General features: G+C 51.6%; 1 protein-coding gene across 1 annotated transcript in view; it reads right to left on the bottom strand.

Annotated features, from left to right (window-relative positions):
- Nucleotides 1-23,431, bottom strand: part of LOC137457519 (bromodomain-containing protein 3-like) — a 41,725-nt gene extending 18,294 nt beyond the window's left edge. Inside the window, 5 exon segments of the mRNA XM_068169390.1 lie at nt 502-716; nt 1,528-1,675; nt 2,692-2,829; nt 6,201-6,517; nt 23,324-23,431. Of these exon segments, the coding sequence (XP_068025491.1) occupies nt 502-716; nt 1,528-1,675; nt 2,692-2,829; nt 6,201-6,401 (702 nt within the window). The 5' untranslated portion in view covers nt 6,402-6,517; nt 23,324-23,431.
- Nucleotides 23,432-27,924: the final 4,493 nt, after the last annotated feature.

The raw sequence follows: 27,924 nt of genomic DNA, 5'->3' as shown, positions 1-27,924 counted from the left end.
GGGCTCAGAGAGGGAGAAGATGCTTTGGGCTCACTGGTGCAAAACGGGGGCAACCTCCAACAGCTTCTGGTCTGTGGAGCACCAGCATCGGCTGTGGTCGGGTGGGAGCTTGTAACTGAGCTGAGAGCAATTACAGCTGACATCATCTCAACTCGGGGGGTGGTAAAACCAGCAGAGCTTTCCTCAAGCCTCTCAAACTCATCAACAAGCCCTTGTCTGAGCACACTCCAAAGGGACAATGCTGGCCAGAGAGGCTAGGAGTGGAGTGTGAAGAGAAGGACTGCACGTGACCAGCAGTGAAGGGATGAAAACCACAGGTTCCCAGAACGGGTCGGGTGGAAAGGGACCTGAAAGCTCATCCAGTTCTAACCCCCTGCCGTGGGCAGGGGCACCTCCCACCAGCGCAGGTTGCTCATCCAACCTGGCCTGGAACACCTCCAGGGATGGGGGGCAGCACCGCTCGGCACTTCAGGAGAGGAAGGGGTCGGGGTCTCCATTTACCTTGACGACCGGTGGCGTAGGAGGCACCACGGGCATGATCGGAGCGGCGGGCGGAGGGGGCGCGGCGGCGGGAGGGGCAGTGACGGGCGGGACGTTAGCGGTGATGGTTGGCACAGGGGTGGCAGCAATGACAGGCGTCTGGGACACGGCTGGAGGGACGCTCTGGAACGGGGCCGGCGGGGAGACGGAAGACACGGCCACGGCTTGCTGCGCTCCTTCAAAGCACAGAGGGAAAGGGCGCTGCGGTGGGCTGCTGGCTGCAGTGCCACTGGAGGTCATTCCCTCTGGTCCTAGCGCTTCTTCCTATGGAGACCAACCCCACCTCACTCCAACCTCTGCTCACAGAATGGTAGGGGCTGGAAGGGACCTCTCAGGGTCATCCCTGCCAGAGCAGGACCACCTAAAGCAGCTCACGCAGGAACATGTCCAGGTGGGCCCTGAAAGCCTCTAGAGATGGAGACTCCGCCACCTCTCTGGGCAGCCTGTCCTGGTGTTCTGCCACCCTCAAAGGAAAGAAGTTCCTTCTTATGTTTAGATGGAACTTCCATGTTCGAACTTGTGCCCATTACCTCTTGTCCTGTCACTGGGGATCACTGAGGAGAGCCTGGCTCCATCTTCCTGAGACACCCCCCCCGCTTAGGTATTCATAAGTAGTAATAAGATCCCCCTCAGCCTCCTCTTCTCCAAGCTGAACAGCCCCAGCTCTCTCAGCCTTCCCACTCCAGTCCCCTCAGCACCTTAGTGGCCCTGAGTTTAAGGGAATTGTAGAGAGCAAGAAGGTCTCTCCTCAGCCTCCTTTACTCCAGTGTGACAAAAAGTGAGTGACCTTAAGACAGACAAAACCTGAAACACTGGGTGAACGTTACCCAGACATCGCACACTTCCCTCTCCACTGCTTCACCCCTTGGACTCCATGCTGCTCCCTTGCCAGCCTCTCCACCACCTGCAAAGCCAGGCAGTCTGGCAGGTGGGTCAGGCCTCAGCAGCAAGCTCCTACCACTCAGTGTCCCTGGGTGAGGTTAGTACCTGCACTCTGAGCGCCTGCTGAGGGCTTGCGACCTTTGCCTTTAGGAACTGGGGGTAATAATTCGACTTCTTCCTGAGGCATCTGGGCAACCTTCTGCAGAAATATCTTCTCCAGGGCTTGGGCCATGAGGACAATGTCATCTGTGGGCTGCAGAAAGAACACAGGCCTGTGCTGTATGATCCATAGTATTGAGAAGCAGAGAGGTTCAAGAGAAGGCTTTGGAATCCCCACCGCCAGTGCCCTTCAAATAAACGATGGCACCCCAGCGCTGACAAGAAACAGACTCTCCTCCCTCCTTGCACGCTACCCTCCTGCTCTTCTGCTCTGGTCTAGCATGCAATAATTACTGCCTCTAAGCATGCTGCATCCAGAGTTATCAGGACTTCCAGTAAGAGCCTGATAACTAGCATCCTGTGCAACAGAGTGGAAGCAGCAAACTGGAACAGATGAGCTGTCCTCCCCTGCTCGCCAGCAGGTCCAAGAGCAGAGTGTAAACACATACTCTGTGGCTCAAACTAATTAATTTGTTTATTTCAGCTTGCTCTCCAGTGTGGGTCAATGATGAGAAACCACTGCAGAAAACATAACACAAAAGAACAGAGGCTTTTAACCACCCAACAAAAGAGCAAACAAAGCTAACCCCGAAATCATAAGCAGCGCTCTGAAGATGTGCAACTATGGATGAGACATCAGCAGAGAACAGCATTCTACTTCCTGATCTCTCTGCCCTCTCTTCATCTAAGAGATGCTGATCAGTGCTGGCCAAGCACACAGCACCAACACCTTCCAGAACACCTGCAAAGCACTGCAGCTCACCTTGGAAGAGCTCCTCACTGAAAATAAAAGGAGGGAAGGAAAAAAACCATCCCACAACTTGCTACATAATCCCAGAACAAACCAAAAAAAAACCCCACCCTACCTCAAATTAAAATGGAAAAATGTGCCTTTTTAACTAGGCTGGGGTGGGGGGGGAAGAAAGACACAGCACAAAGACAGCTTTGTGTGTTTCAAGTAATGTGGTTGTAATTAGTGGCAGTTCAAATCCCGACGAGGAGGGCCCAGCGCGCGGCAGGGCTGGCCCCGCTCGAAACCTGCGCTCTGACAGCTGTAGGTGGGCCTGTGGCAGGCAGTGCCCCAGCTCCAAGCTTGTCTGGGCTCTTTACCTTGTTATAAATGTAACAGTTTGTAAACATGGTGTTGAAATCCTGCATACATTCACTGGCACTCCAGTAGTAGTTGTGTTCCAGGCGCTTCTTGATCGTCCCCATGTCCATGGGGTTCTTGATGATTTTGTGGTAATCCTGGGGGAGAAACGGGCAAGATGTTACACCTCCTGACAAGCAGAGTGCTCTTCACACCTCCCTCCAACCCCAGCCTTCTCCTCAATTCACCTTCCCAAAAAAACCCACATCCCCACGTTCAACTGGAAGCTGCAGATAGAATTAACCAGGTTGGAAAAGAGCTTCGAGATCAGCGAGTCCAACCTACCACCCAGCACCATCTGATCAACTCAACCATGGCACCAAGTGCCCCATCCAGGCATCCAGTGATGCTGACTCCAGCACCTCCCTGGGCAGCACATTCCAGTGGCCATGTATCACCTTTGCTTTCCTTTCTTTTCTGATTTGTAGCTGGAACAGGTTGCCCAGGGAGGCTGTGGGTGCCCCCTCCCTGGACATGCTCAAGGCCAGCTTGGATGAGGCCTTGATCAACCTGGGCTGGTGAGAGGTGTCCCTGCCCACAGCAGTGGGGTTGGAACTAGATGGTCTTTAAGATCCCTTCCAATCCAAAGTATTCTATGGCTAAAAGGCAGAAGAACTCCATCTACAACCACCAGGATGCCCCAGCTCCCCCCAGGTCATGCTCAAAGCCACACACAGATGACCCTGCTCATTTCATCTGCTTTTTGCCAGGACAGATGGACTGGAGGCACCAAGAGTAAGGTGTAGAGGAAAACACAGGTTCATAGAATAGCTTGAGTTGGAAAGGACCTTCAAGATCATCTAGTTCCAAGCCCCTGTTCTGGGCAGGGACACCTCCTAGTAGCCCAGGTTCCTCAAAGCCTCATCCAGCCTGGTCTTAAACACTTCCAGTCACTTCCTTCTGGCACTCAAATCCCTCATGATGAAAGCAATTGGTTCAAAACCTGCTTGACCATGATTGCTTGGAGAAGCCAAGGCAGATGTTGATGTTCTGCAGCTCTTAGATGATTCCACTCTACTTGCATGCACAAACTGCCTCCCCTAAAGCATGCCTCATGAGTAGCTCTCCCTGGAAGCTGTTTGCAGCCCTGACACCCCTGGAGGGATCATGCTGCAGGGTGGAAGGCTTCCACCTCAAGAGCTAAACTCTGCAGCCATGAGCTTCCTGCTTGTGTGGGATCCAAAGTCAGGCAGCAGGGTAAGCACCAGCATTGGAAGGGTGTCCAGTTTAATGGTGAGCTTGGCAAGCAGCATTTATTTCTGCCTCCCTTTTTAAGTGACTGGAACTTAAGGAAGCTGATCAGTGCCAGCACTGGCTAAGACAGTGCTAGAAATCCCAGCCTCTCTTTTATGGGCATTTCAGCCCTTAAAATTAACCCAGTTTCTCTTTGGGTTGGTCTCAAGCATCTGCAGAGGCTGTGATTAGCCTGCAGATGCTGTAGGCATGCGAGGTTCCACGCTGTAATTTTCTCACCCTGGAGAAGAGCAGCCAGGTCCTCTCCCTGCCCATGCACACAAAGCCATCTACAGCCACTGGCCACTCTAAGCTGAGCCCTCAAGTACCATCTGAGGCATCAATATTTCCAGGCAAGGCAGGCTGGGGCAGGAAAGGCAATCCAGCTGCCTCCAGGGCTCGTGCAGATTTATTCTACTGGTGAAAAACTTGGGACTCTTCCTTTAAACTTCCTCAAATCATTTCAAAAATGCCTCACTGAGAAACTAAAACCATCAAGAAGCAGCCACAAAGAAGCACAGACCTAGAGAAATGCTTATAAAGGTGCTCAATGTTCTGCCCTTTAACCCATCAACAGCACTGAAGTTCAGAAGCTCTCTGATCCAGTCCATAATACTGGGTTGCAACCTGTGGTCACTGGAGATCTCCTGAACCATCTCAGAACCACACTCCCCCACAATGCAACCCTCCTGCCCAAAGCAGCCAAGAGTTAATTCCTCATGGGCTGCCCAGCAGAACAGAGAGCAGGGTGGATGGGGGTGCTGCTGGCTGTATTTCAGGGGAGGTGGGCTGGGGTCTGCCTCCACTGCTGAGTTTTCACACTCAGAGGACCACTTTGAAGATGTGAAGAGCCTGTGGCTCTTCCCTGGAAGAATGCAGCTCAGTACCCTTTGGTCATGTGTGAATAACCAGGCCAGATCTTGTGCTTTCTGGTCTGACACTGTGTCTGTCATCAGGCCCAGGAAGCAGATAGCTAAGAGTTGCTGTTCTGCACTTTCCAATTCAGTGCAGCATTTGAAAATATCTAGCTCCAAAGCACCCTGGCCCATTAGCTTCTCCTGTCTTCCTGATGTCAGCAGTAGATCCAGGGCAGCCCAGCACAGCCACAACTTGCCCTGAGTGCCAAATCCTCAGAGGAAGCTGGGCTTCAAGACTCCCTCTAATTGGGCAGAGGTGGGACAGGAGGCAAAGACACATAAAAGTCAACAGAAATAAGCTACAAATGGAGCACCACGCTTCAGTTCTCTGAGACAGCTTGCCTGTGTGCTCTCAGAATCACAGGGCTGTTCTGGTTGGAAAAGACCTCTAAGATTATTGAGCCCAATCACATAATCATAGAATTGTCAGGGTTGGAAGGGAGCTCAAGGCTCAGCCACTTCCAACCCCCTGCTATGCCCAGGGACACCTCACACCACAGCAGGTTCCTCACAGCCACATCCAGCCTGGCCTTCAAAACCTCCAGGCAGGAGGCTGCCACCACCTCCCTGGGCAACCTGTGCCAGTCTCTCACCACCCTCATGGGGAACAACTTCTTCCTAACATCCAATCTGGATCTACCCATTTCTAGCTTTGCTCCATCCCCCCCAGTCCTATCACTCCCTGACACCTTCAAAAGTCCCTCCCCAGCTTTCTTGTAGCCCCCTTCAGACACTGGGAGGCCACAATTTGGTCTCCCTGGAGCCTTCTCTTCTCCAGACTGAATAACCCCAACTCCCTCAGTCTGTCCTTATAGGACCTCAGCTCCAGCCCTCTGCTCATCCTCGTGGCTCTTCACTGGACACCTTCCAGCACATCCAGACCCTTCCTGTGCTAGGGGCTCCAGAACTGGACACAGTGCTCCAGGTGGGGCAGAGTGGAGGGGAAGAATCACCTCTCTCGACCTGCTGGCTGTGCTTATCTTGCTGCAGCCCAGGATGTGATTTGCTTTCTGGGCTACACCCTCATGGCCATCAAACCATGTCCCAAAGTGCCATGTCCACACACTCTCACACACCTGCAGGGACAGTGACTCCACCACCTCCCTGGGCACCCCAAGACCTCTCTTTCCTACGTGAGGGCAGCTTTCTCCTTCCGACACCTACCCCTCTCCAGCTCTGAAACACATCATCCTCTAACTCAGTGAGTGAAGAGCATTGAAGGAAATCCCCTGAATGCACCCCAACCCTTCTGCTGCAGCGACCAGCAAGCAGCTCAGCAGCACAAAGCCCTCCGGGGCCAGGGCAGGGCGGCCACGTACCGGCAAGTTCAGTTTGATTGCATCGACAGGCTGGTAGAAAGGCCAAGCGAACTGATGCTTCCACAAGGTCTTCACCACAACATTCTGCATGTACTGCAGTTGGTTGGTCTTCCTGCCAGGCTTGTTGGGGTTAGTGACCTCCGGGGGCGGCGGATTCACAGGGCCCTGAGGAGCCTGGATGGCTGAGGTGATCGCAGACATCTTGCTGCTCCTGCGCTCACTCGCGGTCACTGCGGCAGCACCCGGGAGATCTTCTGGCTTCCTTTATGCTCCCTGAACGGGACTGACATCCCATTTCCAGGGTCCAGTCATACAACCTGCAGCAAAGGAGAGGAAGAGGACAGGGGGTCAGTACAAATACTTGCCTCAAGTAGGCACCTTAAGGTACTTGTGCTCTTGATTAAGTGCTTGAAGTCTACAGTTCTGGGCTCCCCTGTTCAAAGGGGACAGGAAACTGCTGGAGAGAGCCCTAAGGAGGCTACAAGGATGATAGAACAGAGTAGAACAGAACAGAGCAGAATAGAACAGAACAGAGCAGAATAGAACAGAACAGAGCAGAATAGAACAGAACAGAGCAGAACAGACCAGGTTGGAAAAGACCTTCAAGATCATCAAGTCCAACCTATCATCCAACACCACCTAATCAACTAACCCATGGCACCAAGCACCCTATCAAGTCTCCTCCTGAACACCTCCAATGATGGTGACTCCACCACCTCCTCAGGCAGCCCATTCCAATGGGCAATCACTCTCTCTGTGTAGAACTTCTTCCTAACCTCCAGCCTAAACCTCCCCTGGCACAGCCTGAGACTGTGTCCTCTTGTGGTGCTGGTTGGCTGGGAGAAGAGACCAACCCCCTGCTGGCTACAACCTCCCTTCAGGCAGTTGTAGAGAGCAATAAGGTCACCCCTGAGCCTCCTCTTCTCCAGGCTAAGCAACCCCAGCTCCCTCAGCCTCTCCTCAGACCTCACACCTGCTGGTGCTGCTGCACCCTGGCACCCTCTGGGGAGGGAGTTTCAAGACTAGGATGTCACTTGGGATTTCACATTTGGAAGAAGCTGGGGCAGCACCTTCTTCTGCTGTTCCATCAATTCAAAGTATTGCAAAATGCCATCCTCAGATTAAGACCAAGAATTAAAATGAAGATAATGAGGAAGTTTTGTTCAGTCTCCTCCTGGGCAGCTCTCAGCATTGATCTCAGAGCTCAAGGCCTCTGAGCAATATCCACCATCCAAGTGTACACAACGCTGACTGCAGGCCCCGGGTGACCCCCACTGAAGTGTTTTGTTTGCTGTCTTCTTGATTAGCAAACTGAATCCACTGCAAGGATGGAAGGAAAATAAAAGGCCCACAGAGAGCAATTCCTACTTCTGTAAAGGATTTTGGTCACAAGCTTGTAACCCAAGTCTTCCCTTTAATCTGAGGTTAAATACAGTGATGATTCTCTTTCCACTTGAATTTCCTGGGGTCCTCCAATCTCTCAAACTCCATTTGATAAGAGCTGGTTTTAATTAATTTGTATCAAATCCCACAGCTGTAATTAAAAAACCCACAGATCTAGCTCTTGCCTCTCTCAAACTCTTTCCCTCTGACCTTAGCCCAAGGCATTCAATATCTTCACACCACAGCTCCTCATCTGCGCCACGCAGATAGGGATAGTCCCTTGATGTCTTCATCTGCTCCACCCTGCAGACTCTCTGGGACAGGCACTGCCTCTTCACAGGCACATTTTCGTCACCGAGCCCAAACCAGGCTTGTGGAGTCCACAGGAGACAGACATGCAACAGCCACCCACCCCTGAGGCACTGACACTGATCAAATCCCCTCTCAGCCTTCTCTTCTCCAGCCCAAATAGCCCCAGGTCTCTCAGTCTTTCTTCACAGGAGAGATGTCCTTTGTGCCAAGCTGCAACCCCAGCGTGGCACCCAGCAAAGCTCTGGGGTCTGGCCACATCCCTCAGCCAAACCCAGCTGAGGTTGGAAAGGACTTTTTGTTGTTGTTGTTGTTGTTGTCATTGTCTAACTTCTCTTTCATTGAGCTGCTCGCATGGGTCACTCAGCACAGAGACAGCTGGCAGGGGGAAAACATGTTAATAATTCCCTGTACTAGCAGGCTAGCATTTTACTCAGCTGATGCAGCCCACAGACTGTCTGCAGTGGTGGAGGCTCTTTTCAAAGAAGCTCTAAAGCCCCATGAAGCCTGCACTGTGCCAGCCAGCCTGCTGCTTCAGCTAACGGCTCTGCCACTTCCTTTGGCAGTGCTCCCCACCTAACGGCTGCCTCCCTCCCTCCCTCCCTCCCGTGCTGCTGGGGCTGCAGCACAGGGTGGGATTTGTTTGGATTGCAGAATGAGAAGGTAGCAAGCTTTAGGTTAGCAAGGCAGCCCCACCACCCTGCTTTTCCCCCTCCTTGCTATAGCATTGCTGCCTGGTTCCACGGACACCCATCAAAAAGCCGGCGCTGCTCCAGCCCGGCCAGAAACAGCAACATAAATCTTCCCATCAGGCAGGATTACCAAGTTTAAGAGATGTTCCTTGACCTCATCGTTGTCTCCACATTATTATTTACATTACAGTAGCACAGGGAAGCTGGGCAGAGACCAAGGTCTCTCAGTACTTGGCACACTCTGCAGACACTGAGGATAGTGAGGCACTGGAACAAGCTGCCCAGGGAAGCTGAGGATGCCTCATCCCTGGAAGTGTTCAAGACCAGCCTGGTTGAGGCTTGGAGCAGCCTGGTCTGGTGAGAAATGTCCCTGCCCATGGCTGGGGGGCTGAAGCTAGATGATCTTGAAGGTCCCTTCCAACTCAAGCCATTCTGTGACTCTGCAGTACAGCAAGACCCTGTTGATGCCTTGAAGAGCTGCTGCTCCCATCTCACACTGCACACTGTGCTCAAGTGACCTGCCCAGGGCCATCCAGGGAGCCCACAGCAGAGCCCTAACCCCTACCAGGGCCTGACCCCAGCTTCATGAACCAGCCCATCAGAGGAACTGCACCTCTGAAGCAAAGCATGAAAGGCAGCAACTGAGTCTTCCTGAAGGCAGGATGGAGGCAGCAGGCACAACCACACTGAGCCAGCAGGGCGGCTGGAGCAGGCATCCTCAGGCTGCTGCATTACTCCCCTGCACACAGCCACCAAAGCAGATGCTTAGTCCCTTTTCCCCTGACAGCAGCAATAGCTGGAGGCCTGCTCAGATTTGCCACCATATGCTATTCCCCATCTCAGAGAAGCAGCAGGCCCACAATCATCTTGCTCAGACTTTCCTACAACTGCAGGAGAGGCTCAGCCCCCTGCTACTACTCCCAACCCAACCTTAACTCGGGTAAGACTGAGAACTGAGGGCAGCTGTACCCATTTCATTCTACAGAGGGCTACACCACACTCCTCCAAGCCCCCTAGAAGGAAACAAACCTGGCAGATGTTCTCCTTTTCTTCCTACTCTGCCTTCCTTTCCCTTCACAGCCCCATATAGGAATTGAATTTCAGGCAGCTTTCACTACCTACCAACTCCATGTCAGCAGGGATGTTCTCTTCAAACTCAAAACCCCCTTCAATTTCAGGCCAAGCCTTGACAGATGAATTTTTACCATCCAACACTGCCTTGGCAGGCACACACAGGCTGCACACAGCATGCCAACTCCCTCAAGACCTGGGGATGAAGCGTTTGCACTTGGCTTCGCTGCAGGAGATGGGAATTTGGCTTGAGTGCCCCTATGGCACACCACAGCTTTGCAGTGACAGACCATTCAGCCGTCCCCAGCACCTCCCAAATCATTAATTCCACCCATCAGATTTGCTCTTCATGCATGTTACTTTTGAGCACAGCCCCAGCAACACCCTGAGACTGGGAGATGCAACTGCTGTGTCCTTAAATTACCTCGAGAGGAGGGAAGGGGAAAAAAAAAAGGTCACAGAAGATTAAGTCAGTTCCTTGGCTTTTGACTTGGTTGGTTTAATGCTCATCAGATTATGCAGATGGATTTCCCACCCTTGGTCTCTCTTTGGCTATTACAAGAGCAGGTGGTTCCTCAGTAAGGAGCCTGTGGGTTCCTAACCAGTAGGTTAAGAAGTAACTGTTCCCTCTTAAGGGCCTTCACATCTGAGACCCAGTCGGTGCCCCCTGCAAATCTGGCTGCTCTGAGATGTCTCACATGCCTTCAAACTTAGAGGTACTCAAAAACCACTTTATCTTGGAACAGGTTGTCCATGGAGGCATTGAAGATCAGATGTGATGTGGCCCTGGGCAGCCTGATCTAGATGGAGGTGTCCCTGATGACTGCAGAGGGGGGTTCAGACAAGACAACCTTTGAGGGTCCCTTCCAACCCAATGCAATTTATGAATCAGTAAAAGCCCTAAATACCCAGGACTTTCACAAGCACTATCCTGGTTACCTCAACTGAAACTGTGGTCTTTCCTGATAATTATGGGCCAGAGTATTCCTCTCCACTCAGTAATGCCACTGGAAGCACCTCCTGATCAAGCCTGAGCAAGAATTCAGGTGCATCCCACATACCTCCTGCAACACACAAATCATGTGGGGCTCAACTGCCTCCTGAAGCTGCAGTTCCCCGTGCAGGGAGGGATGCTTCAGGCTGGAACAAGTTCATTTTCACATCCTTAAATTCCCTTTTGAGCACAGCTTAAACAACTGGCCTGGGTAATGGATTAGGTATGGTTGACCTTGTTTTGGATGGAGGAGGAGAGCAGAGTGACCTCTGGCCATTTCTCGCAGCCCTGCTTTTTGTGGTCCTCTGAATAGCTGGAGGGACATGTGTTGGCTTTGTGCAAGCTCTGGAGTTACAGATGGGTTTGTTAACAAGGCTGGAGGAGGAAAGCAGAGTGTAAATGATGAAAAAGCTCACCCTGTGCTGGAGGTTCCTGACTGGAGGAGCTCAGCCACAGCTTTGCAACCTGACTCTGCAGCGAGGACCGGACTGAGGTTGCTGAAATAAAGTGAACTGCACTTGCAGAAAGAAGAAAGGAATCTTCCTGGAAGTACCTGAGCAAATTAACTGGGTGACCTCTAATGAAAACCTTAAATGCTTCGTTGTAGCAGTGGAAATAAGCAGCTAGGAGCAGGCTTCAGAGTACGGAGAGCAGCTGGTGGCTTGGAAAAAAAATCAATGTGGGGAGAGAAAGTCCAATCGATAGGATGGGAATGGGCTGGTGCTTCACAGGAAAAGCAGAGACTCGTTCCAGCTGGAAAAGACCTTTAAGAGCAGCCAGTCCAACCATTATCTGCCTACCAAGACTGGTGCTACACCACTGTCCCTCAGCAGCGCAGCTCTCTGTCTTTTAAACGCCTCCGGGAAGAGGGATTCGATCGCCTCTCCCCGGGGAGCCCGTTCCAGCGGTGGAGAGCCCTAACGCTAGGGGCTGTGCCCCTCACAAAGCACACCGACGACACCTTTGTGGCAATGCAAAAAGAGAAAAGGAGCAGTGGGCTGTTTCAGCCTTCGTTTTGCTACCAGATATTTGGCAGAGGAAGGGAGAATCTCAGGTCTGAGCAGAGCCTGCTCGTGCCACTTCTTCCTAGGGGGAAAGGTGGAGGTAGAATGAAATTACCTTGCATGACCCAAAGGGTTGAACCCACACCACCTCACCACCAGGGGAAGAGCCAGCAAAAAGCCAGACAGCAGGCAAGGCATGGTTTACACAGACAGCAGAGGAGGCAAACCTGCTTCTGAGCAGTTCTCTCTTATCTCATGCTCTGCAACACACTGAAAGCCTACTGAGCAATTTCTAGCACCTCGCAGGGATCGCTGCAGCCCCCCAAGAGCTCATGTGCAGCAAAAGCCTTGGACACCAGGCAAAAAGGAAGCACTGGGAAGATGCTGGCACATGGCCACATATCATACAAGCTCCCAACATGTCAGGAGCAAGATAGAAGGGTGGGGGACCTAGGGGAGGCAGGCACAAGGCTGAAGGCACCTTGGAAGTGTGGTAGAAACCACAACACAGCAACTCGGTTCTCTGTGATTCAGTAACCACTTCAAGCTCCAACCTGCTAAGTGCTAAGCAACTTTCCCCCTCTCGATAAGCTACAGAGCTGCTGTGGCTCAGCACCTTTCCTCAGAGGGTTTTCCTGACTTACCACCTACAAGATCTAACTAATTGGTCAATCAGGAAAGATCTATTTCTAAGGAAGGTTCAAGCAAAGACAGGAATTCAAGCTCTCCAGGTTTTCTGGCCTCTCTTCTTTAGCTATTAGGAAGTGATAAAATATCAAAGGAGGTTAAACGCTGGTTATCTGGGGCTGGAAAGCCTATTCAGAGCGATTAGACTTGTGGGTGCTGCCATTGTTGCAGGTACAATAGCCATGATAGTTGATCTAGTTAGCTCTACCCAGCCCTGAAGACACACCCTCTCACTGCAGGATAGCTGCAGGTGAGCCCAGTTCCACTGCACAAGGCATGCAAGAGCACTCAGCTCTTGTTCTTCTTCATCCTGTTTCCTACTACACCACAAAAAGAAACCACAGCCTAGTCAAGATGAGGAGTCTCCATGTTTACAGGAGAGCCAGCTGAGAAGGGGGGATAAAAATGGTGATCCCAAATTCCAACCTCGCTGATGGGTACAGCAAAAGACCCTGCAGGGTTGGCCACAGGGGCAGGGAAGCCTTGGTGGGGTTCATCCTGGCTTAGTCAGGGTTCTTACTGCCATACAGCATGAAGCAGAAATGGGATTGTTTAGCCTGGAGAAGAGGAGGCTCAGGGGAGACCTTCTTGCTCTCTACAACTACCTGAAGGGAGGTTATACCAGGAGGGAACTGGCCTCTTCTCTCAAGCAAGCAGCACCAGAAGAAGAGGACAGTCTCAAGCTGTGCCAGGGGAAGTTTAGGCTGGAGGTGAGGAGAAAGTTCTTCACTGAGAGAGTCGTTTGCCACTGGGATGTGCTGCCCAGGGAGGTGGTGGAGTCACCATCCCTGGAGGTGTTCAGGAGGGGATTGGGTGTTGGTGCCATGGTTTAGTCATGGGGTCTGTGGTGACAGGTTGGATTTGATGATCTTTAAGGTCTCTTCCACCCTTGGTGATTCTGTGACCACCAGACACTGGATGAGCACAGAACACACTGTGGGGGCCTCCAGCCTGTCCTTGTGAGCAGACACCGCAAGTGGGATGGAGAGATGAGGAAAATCTGGGGCCTGACACCTAAGGCAATGAGTTGACAGGTCAAACAACTCCACTTAGCTGTGTTTCATCAGGATGTGTACTATGACCAAGAGATTCCACTGCCCTGACTAGGACACAGTGCAGCATGCACTGAGTTTCTGCCCTAAGGAGCCAGCAGTCTAGACAGGCCAGGAAGGAGGCACGAAGTGCCAAGGAGTAATAGTCTCAAAGAGCAGAAAATCCCAGTGCAGGACAGTACCACAACCCCCCACCTCCTTCAGGCCTCTGCCTCCTAACTCCCCTCCATTCATCTCTTACTTCACAGCCCAGCTCCTCCAGAGCAGGATTTCTCCTGCCGCTGCACCTTGCTTCGCTCTGCCGCTCCAGAGATCACTTTTGCCAATTTCAGGCCAAGGAAGCAGGCTGCGGTTCCTTCATTTCAAACCAAACCAGACCCCGGGGAGGCTGGCAGCAGGCCAGCTTTCAGATGATACCTACACGACACAAGCATTTCGAGGTACACCCAGTAAAGCCCAACGTGGCAACACCCGTGCAAGCCTTCAGAACTCCTAATGAGATTATTTCAGGTCTACACCCTCGCAGGCTTCTTTTTTTTCTTCCCCCCCCCACCCCGCCCCTTGCTTTTTAAAGCTGCAGAGCTAAACGTTCACGTTCTGCAAAGGAGAGAGTCTGCCCTCCCTCCCCTCCCTTTTTTAATCAGCATATGGTGTGCTCTGTGTTACTTTTTACAACGTAGGGGAAGGGGGGGGAAAAAACAACCACCCGACAACAACACAGAAGCGACCACAAAACCGCCCCTCAAACTCCCTGGGTCTGATTCAGCACGTCGTGAATAAATTACACGTAGTCTTTACACAAAAGGGTTTGTCCTGGTTGTTTCTTTTTTCCTTTTTTTTCCTCCTACATTTTGATTTCCAAAAGAAAAGAGAGAGATTATTGGACACAAAAGCCTTCTGAAAAGGCAATAAAGAAAAGACCCAAGAGCAGGGATGCTTCCCTGCTGGGCAGAGCAGCTCTGGAGCTCCTGCTGTACCTGTAAATCAGTCAGGGTTGGAAGGGACCACAAGGATCATCTAGTTCCAAACCCCCCTGCCATGGGCAGGGACACCCCACACTAGATCAGCCTGGCCAGAGCCTCAGCCAGCCTGGCCTTAAACACCTCCAGGGATGGGGACTCCACCACCTCACTGGACAACCCATTCCAGGGCTTCACCACTCTCATGGGGAAGAACTTCCTCCTCACCTCCAGCCTGAATCTCCCCACCTCCAGCTTCATTCCATTCCCCCTAGTCCTATCACTACCTGAGATCCTGAGCAGTCCCTCCCCAGCCTTCCTGTAGCCCCCTTCAGATACTGGAAGGACACAATGAGGTCACCTGGGAGCCTTCTCTTCTGCAGACTGAACAGCCCCAACTCCTTCAGTCTGTCCTCATAGGAGAGCAGCTCCAGCCCTCTGCTCATCCTCCTGGCCCTGCTCTGGACACGTTCCAGCACCTCCACATCCCTCTTGTAATAGGGGCTCCAGAACTGGAGGCAGTACTCCAGGTGGGGTCTCACCAGAGCTGAGTAGAGGGGGAGGATCACCTCCCTCGACCTGCTGGCCACACTTCTCCTGATGCAGCCCAGGATCTGATTGGCTTTGCAGGATGCAAGTGCACATTGAGAGCTCCTGTTGAGCTTTTTGTCCACCAGCACCCCCAAGTCTCTCTCCTCAGGGCTGCTTTCCAGCCAGTCACTGCCCAGAATCACCCAAAAGAATCACCCAAAAGCCAGGTAGGAAAATAGGATGCTGACACCTCAGCTCAGCCCCTTGACACCCCATGCTGAGAGGCTTGTCAGCTCCCCACTTGTGAAATGGGGGCAGGAAGAGCCCCACCACCGTCTACAATTAAGGTCGTTACTCTTGCCTTATGCATTTAACAGGGTAACTCCTGCTCGGTGTTATTGTAAGGCTGAAAAGCAAACACGGAGAGGAATCTCTATGGACAAGGTGTTGGGATCCCCTAACGGGTTTCTGGCCACATTTAAGTGTTCTTGAGTAGGTACAACACTAATTGGCATTTGAAGCAACTGCAAAGCTCGAAGTGCTGCCTGCTTTATCCCTTCCCCCCACACTGCAATGCTCTTTGAACACGTTTCTGAAAGATAAACCACGACACCCATGAGATCCTTCGTGACACCTGTTAGGGAGGGGGGGTTTAGATGCAGCCAAATTCCATCTCCAACTGAATTTAAGAGGCAGGAAGATTACCTCCATATAATGAAGCAAAGTACAAAGTATTCCCAGCAAAGTATAAAACCCAGAGCCCTTGCCAAGAGCATTCAATTACTGCGTGTTACCTCATTAAAGGCTTGGTTTCTGCTCTCTCTTGCAGCTCCTAACCCACACTGCAGCTCTCCCTTACATCAGCAGCCCTGCACGGCCATACATCAGCATTATTAATACCATTTACAAGTGCTACAGATGTTATCCTCAGGGGCAGCTCCGTGCAAACATCAACAGAGGAAACAGGCTCGTAGTAAACAGACACAGATCCCAACGTTGACTCGTTAGGAGCATTTCACAGCACACAGCACAACCAAAGCGATTCATGAGGGAAAATACCTTCATCAACAGACCTCCCTGGTGCACCTCTGCTGCTCCACTGCTTGCTCCTCCTCCAGCTTTTCATTTATTTCACAAGCCATACAACATTTAGGGTTGGAAGGGATCTTTAAAACTCACCCAGTCCCAACCCCACACAGTCAGCAGGGACAGCTGCAGCTCGAGCAGGTAATTCGGAGCCCCAAACAACCTGACCTGGGATGCTTCCAGGGATGGGGCAGCTCCCACTTCTCTGGGCAACCTGAACCAGGGTCTCACCAAGCTCAGTGGGAAGAAACGTCTTCCTTCTCTCCAGTTTAAAAGTCCCTCTTTTAGTTTAAACCCTTCACACCTTGTCCTGTCAGAACAGGCCCTGACAGATAGAATGTCCGTATCACTCTGCTCATCCCCTTTAAGTACTGAAAGGCCACAAGAAGGTCTCCTGGACCCTTCTCTCCTCCAGGCTGAGCAGCCCCCATTCTCTTCAGCCTGTTCTCACAGCAAGGGGGGGGTCCAGCCTTCAGATCATTTTTGTGACCTCCTCTGGACCCACTCCAAAAGGTTAATGTCCTCCTTCTCATGCTGAGGACTCCAGAGCTGGACATACATAAAACCTCACTTAAAAAACCTGTAATAGTACTCCATGTGTCTTTTCAGTGCACTTTTTAAAGTGTACTGAAAAAAAAAGAACAGATCTCTTGTAGGACAGGGGGAAAAAAAACAGAAAGCAGCTTTCCAAGTGGTGAGAGTGAGTGAGCTGCTACTGGTTTAACCAAGCTCTGGCTTTCCAGCTCCAGCACTGCAACCTCCCCAGGCCAGCTCCACCTAAATCAATACACAACAGTCCAGTCGGTGTAAGGGGATGAAGAATGAAATGAAAGTGACTGAATTACCAGGACATAAATATAGTACTCATTAGCTGAGCCTCAGTAATGTTACACCTAGTAATGGGCAGAGTAAGTACACCACCCACCCACCCAGTTTTGATTGCAGCTCAGCCAGGGAGAGCAGGAACTTCTACACTGTGGTAGCCCTCCCAGTCAGGGCCACCACTTACACATGCCCCTAAATGGGTTGCACTGTCTTTGCTTTATCTGTTTCCACACCGAGTGAAGTGCCTTGCCTTTGAACAAGCCCCTGGTCCCAGAATAACTGAAGGTGTTAAGCTAAAGCAAACACAGCCAAACAAGTGCAAAAGGCTGCATGTGGCACGGTTATTTCAGCTGAGAAGTGCCTTGCTGAGGTTGGGCAGCTCCACAAATTTGCTCAGCTACACAAGGAAGTTGCAGGTCAGTGAAGGTGTGAATAAACTGTGATAGCAAAGCTGCTGTCACTGAGAGAGCATCAGCATAGCTTCTGCTGCCTGAGTTGTATGTCTGACTGAAACTCCCTAACAGCCCATGAGCAAGGGAAAAATCTACATTTGAGAGTCTAATACCCCTCCCTATGCAAGGGGAAGAGGCTGCTAACTCAGGGGACAAAAGGAGGGTGCTCCCCACTGCCTAACACACCCAAGGGTGGTCTCCTTCCACATCCCCAGAGGAGCAGTGCTGGGGCAGACAGACAGGCTCCTGACAGGAAGAGCTGAGCCTCCCCACGCACACCTCCTGCTGACAGCACCCAGGGCTTAGCTTCCTGCACAGAGAGGACAGACAAGCCCTAAGCCTCTCCTAAAGCTCCTGCATATGGATGAAGTTCAAGTCAAAGGAAGCACAGCCATGACAGCATGAACACAAGTATGCTCATTTATTCCTGTGTAGCTTACTCCTGTCCAGAAAACGACCACACTTCCATCCCACCAACTGATGGGTAGTGCCCAGAGTCTGCACTGACTCCAGCAACAGTTTGGAGCAGCACATTTTCACCTCCTTTCACACAGCATCTTGAAGAGCTGCACTTTCCCAGCCCCTAACCAGAACTGTAGCAACACAGAACAGCTGTGAAGAGGCAACACTTTCCTAGAAGGAACAGCACTCTCCATCATCCCCATGGAAGGAGAAGACAGAGGGTTGGACCAGAATATCCTTGGGGTCTCTTCCAACCAGGCACTCTGTGATCCCCACAGACAATCCCTGCACACACAGTATGGACACACACATTTCTCAGTGCATCAGACTGGCTACAGCACGGTGCTAAACCAGCCCTGGTAAGCAAAAAGGCTGCTGCAACCTGTGTCCCCTCCCAGCAAACCAACCCAGGACTGCAAACCCCGCACTTGCTCCTGGCCAAACCTACAGGCTGGGGCAGCTTCAGAAAAGAGATTTATCTCAGCACAGTCATGCTGGTGGGTTGTGAGAATGCAAGATCCACAAGCAGGCACCCTCCACAGTGTTACACAAGGATAAGCTGAGACTTGAAAGGAGTTACACAAGGAGAAAGGTGCCTTTCCTTCACCACAGGCTGGATTTGGTTACGACGGACAAGGCACGCACACCAAGCGCATCGTGGATCTGTGTCAGAGCACCCTGCAAGGTATCAGTGTGGCTGCATCAGTGAAGGGCTCCAAGGGTAACTTCAGGAGAGGAATAGCTCTCAAAGCCCAGAAGGAAAACTGCAATCCTTTTCTGGCTCTTTGTCTTTGTAAAGGACAGAGAGGAGCAAACAGGATAATTCCCAAAGTGTCAACTGGAACTGAATCTAAACCTCCAAGCACGAATCCAAGCAGCATCAGTTCAGCCAGGGCATTTTGTTCCAGATTGGTCCCTCAGGCACAGAGACTTCACCTCAGTTTGTCTTTGCTACACCTGCTGCATTGCTGGTGGAGAGAATGTCAAGCCCTGGTGAGACACATCCTCTCCTCTGCCCAGGTTATCCACGTTGCTGAAATACTTCCAGACACGGTCTCCTCTTATCAGACTTGAGCTGGAAAGAGACTGAGGCCTGAAGAAGTGCAAAAGGAATCCCAAATAGAGATGAGTGTTTCTTCAGTTGGTATCATTAACAGGAGTTGTGGAAGAACGAGGAGAAAAAGCAGCATGTTACAGTGAGTTTCCACACTGCTCTCCAGAAGAATTTAAACGGTTCCAACGTTGGCTTTAGCAACAAGTGGGTTAAAGAGTTAGGCGGCCACAAAGAAAGTCGTTCACCTCCGAGGAGCGCTAATTATTGACAAAACCAGACTTAACGCCGCAGAGATGCCGTGCAACAAGAAAGCTGGAGATGCACACAGCCTTCCAAAGCCCCCCCTGACAGCTCGCTGAGCGGCACAGCAAACAACAGCTCCTTCCTAATTCCCAGAACTCTCATTGCCTGCAAGGGTGTCCCGGGCTGTTACCGGAGAAGAATGCGGCAATTTAAAACACAAAACCAACCCCAACAAAACAAAAACCAACACACACCGCAAAACAAAACAGGCACTTCGCCGTAATGAGCGGGGGAACCCGCTGCAGATTAATGAACGTTGCAAATTAGCAGACGAGCAAACAGGATTAAAGAAGAAAGGGAGGGGAGGGGGGAAAAAAACAAGGACTAACTAACCCAAACAACAGCGAGGTGCAAAACACTCTTTGGTCATTGGTTTAGCCAAGTGTAGCTCTGTCTGTGCTAAAAGCACCTGATAAGCCTCCCCGAAGTAGACAAAGAGTAACATATTTGGTAAAAGTAATTAAGCCTGTGAAACGTGAGACCTCGCCGTATCATTCAGCTGCCGCAGAGGAGAGGGATTTGACTCCCGAGTTGTTTGTGCTGTCAACGATCTGCTTCCCAGATTACTCCAGGGAGAAGGGGGTGAGATTCTAGGCGTGCAGCAGGGCACAAGTGCCCCTGCCTCCGCCTTAAGAGGTAAATATTTAACAGCATCTCTCCCAACCTGTACCAATTAAAAGATGTCCGTATAAAGCCGCGGGAAGCCCCGGCCTTCACCAGGGCAACCTGCTTTAGCTGTGTGCTCCCCCAGCTCGCTAGAGGCTCAGGGGGGAGACCTTCAGGCCAGGCAGGCTGGGCCTTGTGGTTATCAAGCAGCCTCGTTAGACCCCTCACCGTTCTCAGGGGCAGACTGAAGGATGAAGTTTTAAACACACGGTTCTCAGCTCAGAACAAGGAGCGTTTTGGAGGACTATTAAGAACCGTGATTGAAGTCGTTGCACCCGGTGCACAGCAACACCAAAGCCACGCCAGAACACTCACACTTGCAAGCCACCAAACACAACCTCCTCTGGAGACAGAGCGAAGAGCACTGCTGCCTTGCACGCTCGCTGAACTGGAAACATCAGACATCTTCACCATGCTCCTCTACATAGGTTTGGCTTTTTAAATGACAAGGACTAAAGCTTCTGAAAGCACCTCGGTGTTTAAGCGACACGAGTTTTCTCTCCAGCAGCAAGGGAGCCAAGTTTTCATTCGCAGGTAGCAGACCTAATGCTCCAAAGCCACGTTCGGAGACCAAATCTCAGCCACTCGACGCTGCCACGAGCATTCCTTCTGGGTTTAAGCTCTACACCAACAGGTCACCGCAACTCCAAAGCCTTCCACTGTCTCAGCGCTGAGCAGGGAAGGCAGAAGACAATATCGCAATCAAGCTCACGCTGAGCACTGAAGCAGACCGTCACCCTCTGTCCAACCCTCTTATTAAACACTGTCTCAAAGCACTAAATGCATGCATCAAGCAGTATTTGTAACCCACGTGGACTACAGAGAAACAAGCACACAGCCTGAGCATTTCTTCTTTCCAAACAGAAAGGCTTTGGGATCAGAGTCACTCCGTGCCAGCGGGAGCCTTCCTGTGCATTCCCCCCCCAAAAAAATCCCCAAACTCCTGCACTAATCAAACAGGATCCACAGCTGGCTGCTGCTGCTGGGGTCTGCAGATGAAGGCTGAGACCTGCAGATGAGGGGGCAGGATGTTGTTGCATTCCCAGCGCACTCCAGCAGCAGGGTGGTTGTAAGCAATACAGACCACTTTTGGGTTTGGTTTTGGGGCTCTTTTTTTTTTCCTCTTTGCTTGTAAAGCAACCAGACTGCTTCGAGAATTTCTTGTTGCTTGCTGTAATTAACTCCTATTTATTCTCCTCTTCTCATCCATCTACTGCAGCCCACGTGGCAGCCACCAAGTCCTCTCTGATCCCTTATTAACTGTGTGAATTAAGGAATTTCGGCTTCAAGCCTCAATTTCCAGCTGCAGTGAGCAAGTTAAAAATACTATCAAGCACTTTAAAAAGAAAGAAACAAACACCCCACATTCTCTATTCCCAGCGAGGAATAACAGCAGGTGTGCTTTACTAATTGTCTTCACCACCACTCACCCCACATCCCCCCCCCCCCCCCTACAATTTACTACCAGCGGCAAGGAACTTAAGATGCCAAACCAAGACATAAACGTTGGAAGTATCAGAGGAACCATCGTGTTTGCTTAACAAGAACAGGTTTATTTGTCCAGCTTTCAATTCCTTAGGACAACAGCAGCAAGCTTCATCCCCACTAGTAGGGAACTTCAGATGCAAAAACAAGGCACAGGCATTGCAAGTATCAGAGGAAGCATCAAATGTGCTGAGAGAAGTTTATTTGGTCAACTATTGACTCCTGAAGACAACAACAGAAAGCTCCATCCCCACTAGGGAACTTAAGATGCAAACCCAAGGCATAAACGTTGGAAATATCAGAGGAAGCACTGCATTTGCTTATCCAAACCCCCCCCCCCCCAAAAGAAGTTTATTCGGCCAACTTTCGGTTCCTGAAGACAACAACAGCCAAGGTCCATCCCCACTAGGGACCTGTCAGAGGTTTTTTTAGCACAGAGCTCACGGAAGGCACGCTCCACGCTGTCAAAGCCAGGCTGTAGGAAATCAGAGTTCCCTCCAAAGCTCCCGCACGACTGGACCGTGTGGCTTCAGAGGCTCAAGCTCTGCCACCTGAACACTGCAGCTTTGTCTGAAAGTGAAACCAAGAGGCTGGCGAACAAATGCTCCAACCCCCGTGTGCCGGGCGGGAGGGGCGCGGGGCAAAACCCAAACAAGGAGCACAAACTGGGGAGGGGGGCAGGAAGGAGGGGCGGCAGGAAAGAAAAAAAGTAGGTCCGAGTTTGGGAGTTTCACATTTGATTATCAGCGGCATTATTTATAGCGGGAGGCTGCTATATATAAATCTGGGAGCTGCGGTTCTTTTTACACCTATAAAGCGTATCGAGTTCAGGCAGCGAACCCCCGGGGTTCCGTTTATTTACCGAAGTTTAGCAAACGCCGGCTATTTACGCGCGGGAAGCAGCCGGAGATACACACACACAGAGAGACACGCACAAACATACGCACGCAGAGGCGGACAACGCGCGAACCGCGCACTCTTCGCCCATCGCAAGCAGCCTGCTCAGACCTTTTCCCAGCTCACCGGCCAGTGACCCAGGCGGGGGACATGCAGGGGGACACACACACACACACGCACGCACCCAAGAGAGGGAGGGGGACACACGGGTGGGAGTCGCCTGGTGCTGGGCTCGCCCCGCTCTCCGCTTCGCTCCGCGCCCCGCCGCGGGAACCGCGCACAGCCCCGGAGCAAGGCTTCGCTGCCGCTTCGGCCCTCCCCAGCTTTTTGTCTTTTAATTCTTTAACTGCTTTTTATGTTTCCCCTCCCCTCTTTTTTTTTTTTTTTTTTTCCCCCCAATCTCTTCTTTCTTTTTTTTAAATCCCCTATTTTTTTTTAACCCCCCCTTTCTCACCCCCCCCTTCTTTCCCCCCCCTCCCCTTTTCCCCCCCTCCCCGCTTGTTTTTCAGGGCTCCTGCAATCCCTCCTTTCCCTCGCCCCTAATTTTTCCCCTTCAAAAGATGGCGGGCAGGGAGCGAGCGAGCGAGGGAAAGCGAGCGAGAGAAGGGGGAAGAAGAAGGAGAAGAAGAAAAACAACAACAACAACAAAAAAATAGAGGCAAGAAAGAAAATCGCTCCTGCGCGGGGGCTCAGCGGGGCCGGGGCTGCGCCTGGCCGGGGGTGTCTTCGGGAGCTGGGCGAGAAGAAGAAGGAGGAAGGGGGGAGGAAGCAGAAGATGGTGAAGAAGCGGCAGAAGAAGAAGGAGAAGAAGAAGAAGAAAAGGGTGGGCAGGAGCGGCGGGGCCGGGAGGAAATCAATGGCCAGGCTGCAGCCAGCCCCGCCGCGCTTTGTTGCATTGTGGCGGCGCACAAAAGGCTGCGGGGCGGCGGGGAAAGAGACGCGGGGCTCTCGCAAGAAGAGGGAGCGGAGAAGAAGAGAGGAGGGAAAGGGGAAGGGGGAGGGGGAGGGAGGTTGTAAAGAAAATTAAAATAAATAAATAAACCGCCAGCATTGGCCTTTCCCAAGTGGGTTTTGCTTTCCTTCCCCCTTCTTCCCCGGTTCCCCCCCACACACACTCCTCCCGCCTCCCCTCCCCTCCGGAAAGCACGGCCCAGCGCTAGCAATGCACACCCAAGCATCTAACAAATAAAGGGAAAGATTAAATAGATTACTTTGCCCCGGCAGCTCCAGCAACGTTTGCCTTACAGTCCCTCCAGTTGCTCTTCTTTTTATCCTCGGCAAGGCAGTATAATAGATGCGCTACAGCGCCCGACGGCTCATGCGCCGGGGCGCAAGGCCATGTGGGGACGGTAGTCCAGCACCCGGCCGGGACAGAAGTGGCTGTTGGCCCCCGGACTACGAGTCCCAGCAGCCTGCAGCTCTCCCTCTCCGTGCCTCCGCTCCCTCCCCGGGCCGGCGGGCAGGGGAGAGAAGCAGCGGGGGTGATGCCCCGGTCAGCGGGCGGCGGGGTGGGTGAAGGTGCTGCCCTCAGCGGGGAAGGAGCCTGGCCGGGGGTCGGTGGGTGGAAGAGAGGGGAAAAGCCACGGGGAGCGAGCGGCTGGAGGCTCCTCTTCGGGCAGACACCACCAGGAAACATCGCGGCTTCCCCCCGCCGCTTCTCGGGCTCGAAAAGGTACAAGAGCCCTTAAAAGTGCAGCTCAAACGGTGCGGGTTTCCTCCCCCCAAAGCCCCGCGGCTGGAACCCTGCGCCGTGCGGGGTGGGTGGAGGTTGAAAGCGCAGCTGCGGCTTCCCTCTTTCCCCCTTTTTTTATTTCATTTTTGTTGTATTTCCAGCCGCGGTTGGCATTGGGCAATGCGCGCTCCCAGCTATTACGCAACGACTAATGCGAGCTGCAATAAAAATAGACGCGAGCAGCGCAGGCTGTAGTAAGTGACAACAAAAACAAACCAACAACCAACCAAAAATCCACCGGGGAAACCCACGGGCTGATGGAGTCGGAGTTGTAAGTGTCGTGGTATTGTCAGCTGCTCCAAACAAGGAAATCATTTCCATAATAAACCAGGGGTTTTCATAAACAGACCCACCAGAAGAGCACCAAACGCTGCTCCAAACAAAGATCAGAGACCAGGATCCCCAAGTCAATCCACTGACAGAAGTGAAAAGCTGCTGATAGAACCCAATATAGGATTGAACTGCTGCAGAGCAAAAGGGGGGAAAAAAAAATTACTAGTGTCATAGTATCATTCAGGGTTGGAAGGGACCACAAGGATCATCTAGTTCCAACCCCCCTGCCATGGGCAGGGACACCCCACATTAGATCAGGCTGGCCAGAGCCTCATCCAGCCTGGGCTTAAACACCCCAGGGGACCTCCCTGGACAACCCATTCCAGGGCTTCACCACTCTCATGGTGAAGAACCTCCTCCTCACATCTAGCCTGAATCTCCCCACCTCCAGCTTCATTCCATTCCCCCTAGTCCCATCACTACCTGAGATCCTGAGAAGTCCTTCCCCAGCTTTCCTGTAGGCCCTCTTCAGATACTGGAAGGCCACAATTAGGTCTTAGTGCTGTTGGAAAATAAATCATGGGATTGTTTTGGTTGGAAAAGACCTCTAAGGTCTTTAAGTCAACCCAACACCACCTTGGCCACTCAACCGTGTCCCAAAGTGCCATGGCCACACATTTCTTGAACACTTCCAGCAATGGGGACTCCACCCCACCCTAGGTAGCCTGTTTCAAATCCTGACCCCTCCTGTGGTTAAGAAATTTTTCCTAATAGTCAACCTAACCCCTCTGGCACAATTTCAGGCAAATTCCTCTTGTTCTACCACCTCATACCAGAGAGAAGAGACCAATCTCCACCTCATGTTCTACCACCTCATACCAGAGAGAAGAGACCAATCTCCACCTCATGTCCTACCACCTCATCCTAGGGAGAAGAGACCAATCTCCACCTCATGTTCTACCACCTCATCCCAGGGAGAAGAGACCAATCTCCACCTCATGTTCTACCACCTCGTCCTAGGGAGAAGAGACCAATCTCCACCTCATGTTCTACCACCTCATCCCAGGGAGAAGAGACCAATCTCCACCTCATGTTCTACCACCTCATCCCAGGGAGAAGAGACCAATCTCCACCTCATGTTCTACCACCTCATCCCAGGGAGAAGAGACCAATCTCCACCTCACTACAACCTCCTCTCAGGGAGCTGTAGAGAGCAGTGAGTCCAGAGGAAACGTGGTCAAGAGGGGATTGGATGTGGCACTTGGTGCCATGGTTTAGTCATGAGGTCTGTGGTGACAGGTTGGACTGGATGATCTTTGAGGTCTCTTCCAACCTTGGTGATGCTGTGAACATCTGAGCACCAGCATAGAAGAAGTACTTCTGGGGTTTCTCTGTGGACCCATCCATTTGTGCAGCCACAAGCATCCTGGGTATCAGAGAATCACAGAATCATGGCCTTGAACCAACCCCTCCAGGGCATCCATGACCTCCCTGGGCAACCTGTTCCAGTGTCTCACCACTTCACTATTAACAAGTAATCTAATCTCCAGTTTGTTTCTAATACCCACAGGTTAAAAGTTGGAGTTTGAGCCTCACTGCAAATCCCCTTTTAGGAGCAGCTCATTGATAGAGAATGTGACAAACTCCAAAGCAGTCTCCAACTACACCTCACATGTCCTTACCTCACCCAGAGTGGGTGTAAGACAGTTTCATCCCAAATTGTTATGCTGACTGTGCATCAGGCTGAGCAAGCAAAACAATTCACATGGGAGACTGCCCCCAGAGAGTTCACCACTATCAGCTTTCAGCCTGGAACATAGCATTCACTCACACACCTACCTGGAAGTCTGCTTGAGGAACACAGCTACGTCCTCCAAACAGAAAAAGGGAAGCAAACATGTTTCAGGGAGCCTCAAATCTGCCTCTGTGCAAGGCAGTGAGTTTAGAGGAAGGTTTAGCCACACAGGCACAGGCTGACTCCAGCTGGAGAAGCCCCACAGGAGCTGCAGTGACATCAAAGCAGCACCATTCAAGCACAACATTCCCAGCCCAAAGTAAAAGCCCTCTGAGGAAAAGACAAATTGCAACCTTTCATTTCTGATCTGATTGTCTCCTACCATTTTTACACACCAGATGCAACCTTCTGCCTGCTCTAGCTCACCTTAACCCCAGCTTTTTCATAACACAAAAGGCTCTAGCAGCAGCTTTTTGCTTTCTCCTCCTCCTCCTCCTCCTTCCCAAGCTCGAAGGAACATCCCAGGTTCACCCAAAGTCTCCTGATTAGCCTCTGTGCTCCCTTGTCACACCTCCAGCTACCCAATTAGTACCTTGCTAACTAACACCTGCAGTGGCTTGAGTCCTTGTCATGGCACTATTTTTAACCCTTAACACAAGGTACATCCTTCCAGGGAGCTCTGTGCACAGGCTTTGACAAGAGAAAACTCAGACTGGTTTTCAAGGGCTGGTAAATGCTGACTCTTTTTGCTTCTCTGTTCTTGGTGGCCAGGGTAGGACTTAAATCTTTTGAAAAGCAGGGTGGACAGAAGCAGAAAAGAGACAAACAGATACCAAAAATCCACCCAGATGCTTGTTGCTGTGGGACTGATGAGTTAGTTGTGTGAGAACTGGCCACACTCAGTGTCTGGCATGACCCCCCAGGGACTGCTGGGAGCACTAACCTGGAGCACTTTTGCTATGGGTACTACCTGTGAGCTTCTAATTCTCTACCTCACCATCCACTGCTTGCTTCACCAGCAAAACCATAGCCACCCTGCATGGGAGCTCTTTGTTCCTGTTTGCACTTGGGAATTGTCAATGATTTCCAAATGGAGGAGGCTGTGGAGGGGAATGGATACCACACCAGCCATGCATCTGATCACAGAATCACAGCATGGTGGGGCTTGGAAGGGACCTCTGGAGATCATCCAGTCCAAGCCCCCTGCTCAAGCAGGGTCACCCAGAGCAGGCTGCACAGGATGGTGCTCTGAATCACTCCAGAGATGGGGACTCTACCACCTCTCTGAGCAGCCTGCTCCAGTGCTCTACCAGCCTTCAACATCAAGAAGTTCCTCCTCATGTTCAGATGCAGCTTTCTGTGTTCAAGTTTGTGCCCACTACCTCTTGTCCTGTCACTGGGCACCACTGGAAACAAAAAGACTGGCCCCATTCTCCTGACACCCACCCTTGAAGTATTGGTCAGCCTTGATGATCTCAAAGGTCGTTTCCAACCTTGTTGATTCTATGATTCTATAAAATCCCCCACCCCCCAGTCTTCTCTGCAAGCTAAAAAGCCCTAAGTCCCTCAGCCTTTCTTCTTAAGAGAGACAATCTGCTCTCCTCATCATCTTGGTTACATGGATATGCAGATGAAAGGCTGGTGTGAGCTGCACACCCCCCAAAACAAAGCAGATTTTGCCATTCTGACCACTTTTGACAGCCACCATGGGCTCCAACAAACCTCAGCCATCAGCAGAGCCCAGGAGCAGCATGAGCTCATGGAGCAGAGAAGCTGCTCTCTCTAGTGGGGATGGTGTTATGCATTGCAAAACAAAACCTCAACCCCAACCCACAAAACAAACCCAGAATTTATTCACTAACAGTCAGGTTTGGGATAAAGAAATAATAGCTCCCCAAAGAGGAGATTGCTTAAGAGCATGCAGTGCATGTCTGGGGTTATACAACTCTGATCATCCCAGTGGGAGAGAGAGAAGGGTGTTGAACACAAGGGGATAAACCCTCCTCTTGCAACAGGGACTCATCCTCAGCAGTGATTCTCTGCACTGTAGTGGCAGAATTTCCTCAGCTGAG

The sequence above is a fragment of the Melanerpes formicivorus genome, unplaced genomic scaffold (assembly GCF_026170545.1).
Source record: "Melanerpes formicivorus ecotype bairdi unplaced genomic scaffold, bMelFor1.0.p_v2 SCAF_181, whole genome shotgun sequence".
In the NCBI taxonomy this organism is placed as follows: Eukaryota; Metazoa; Chordata; class Aves; order Piciformes; family Picidae; genus Melanerpes; species Melanerpes formicivorus.
This window is presented reverse-complemented; position numbering and strand designations above follow the sequence as displayed.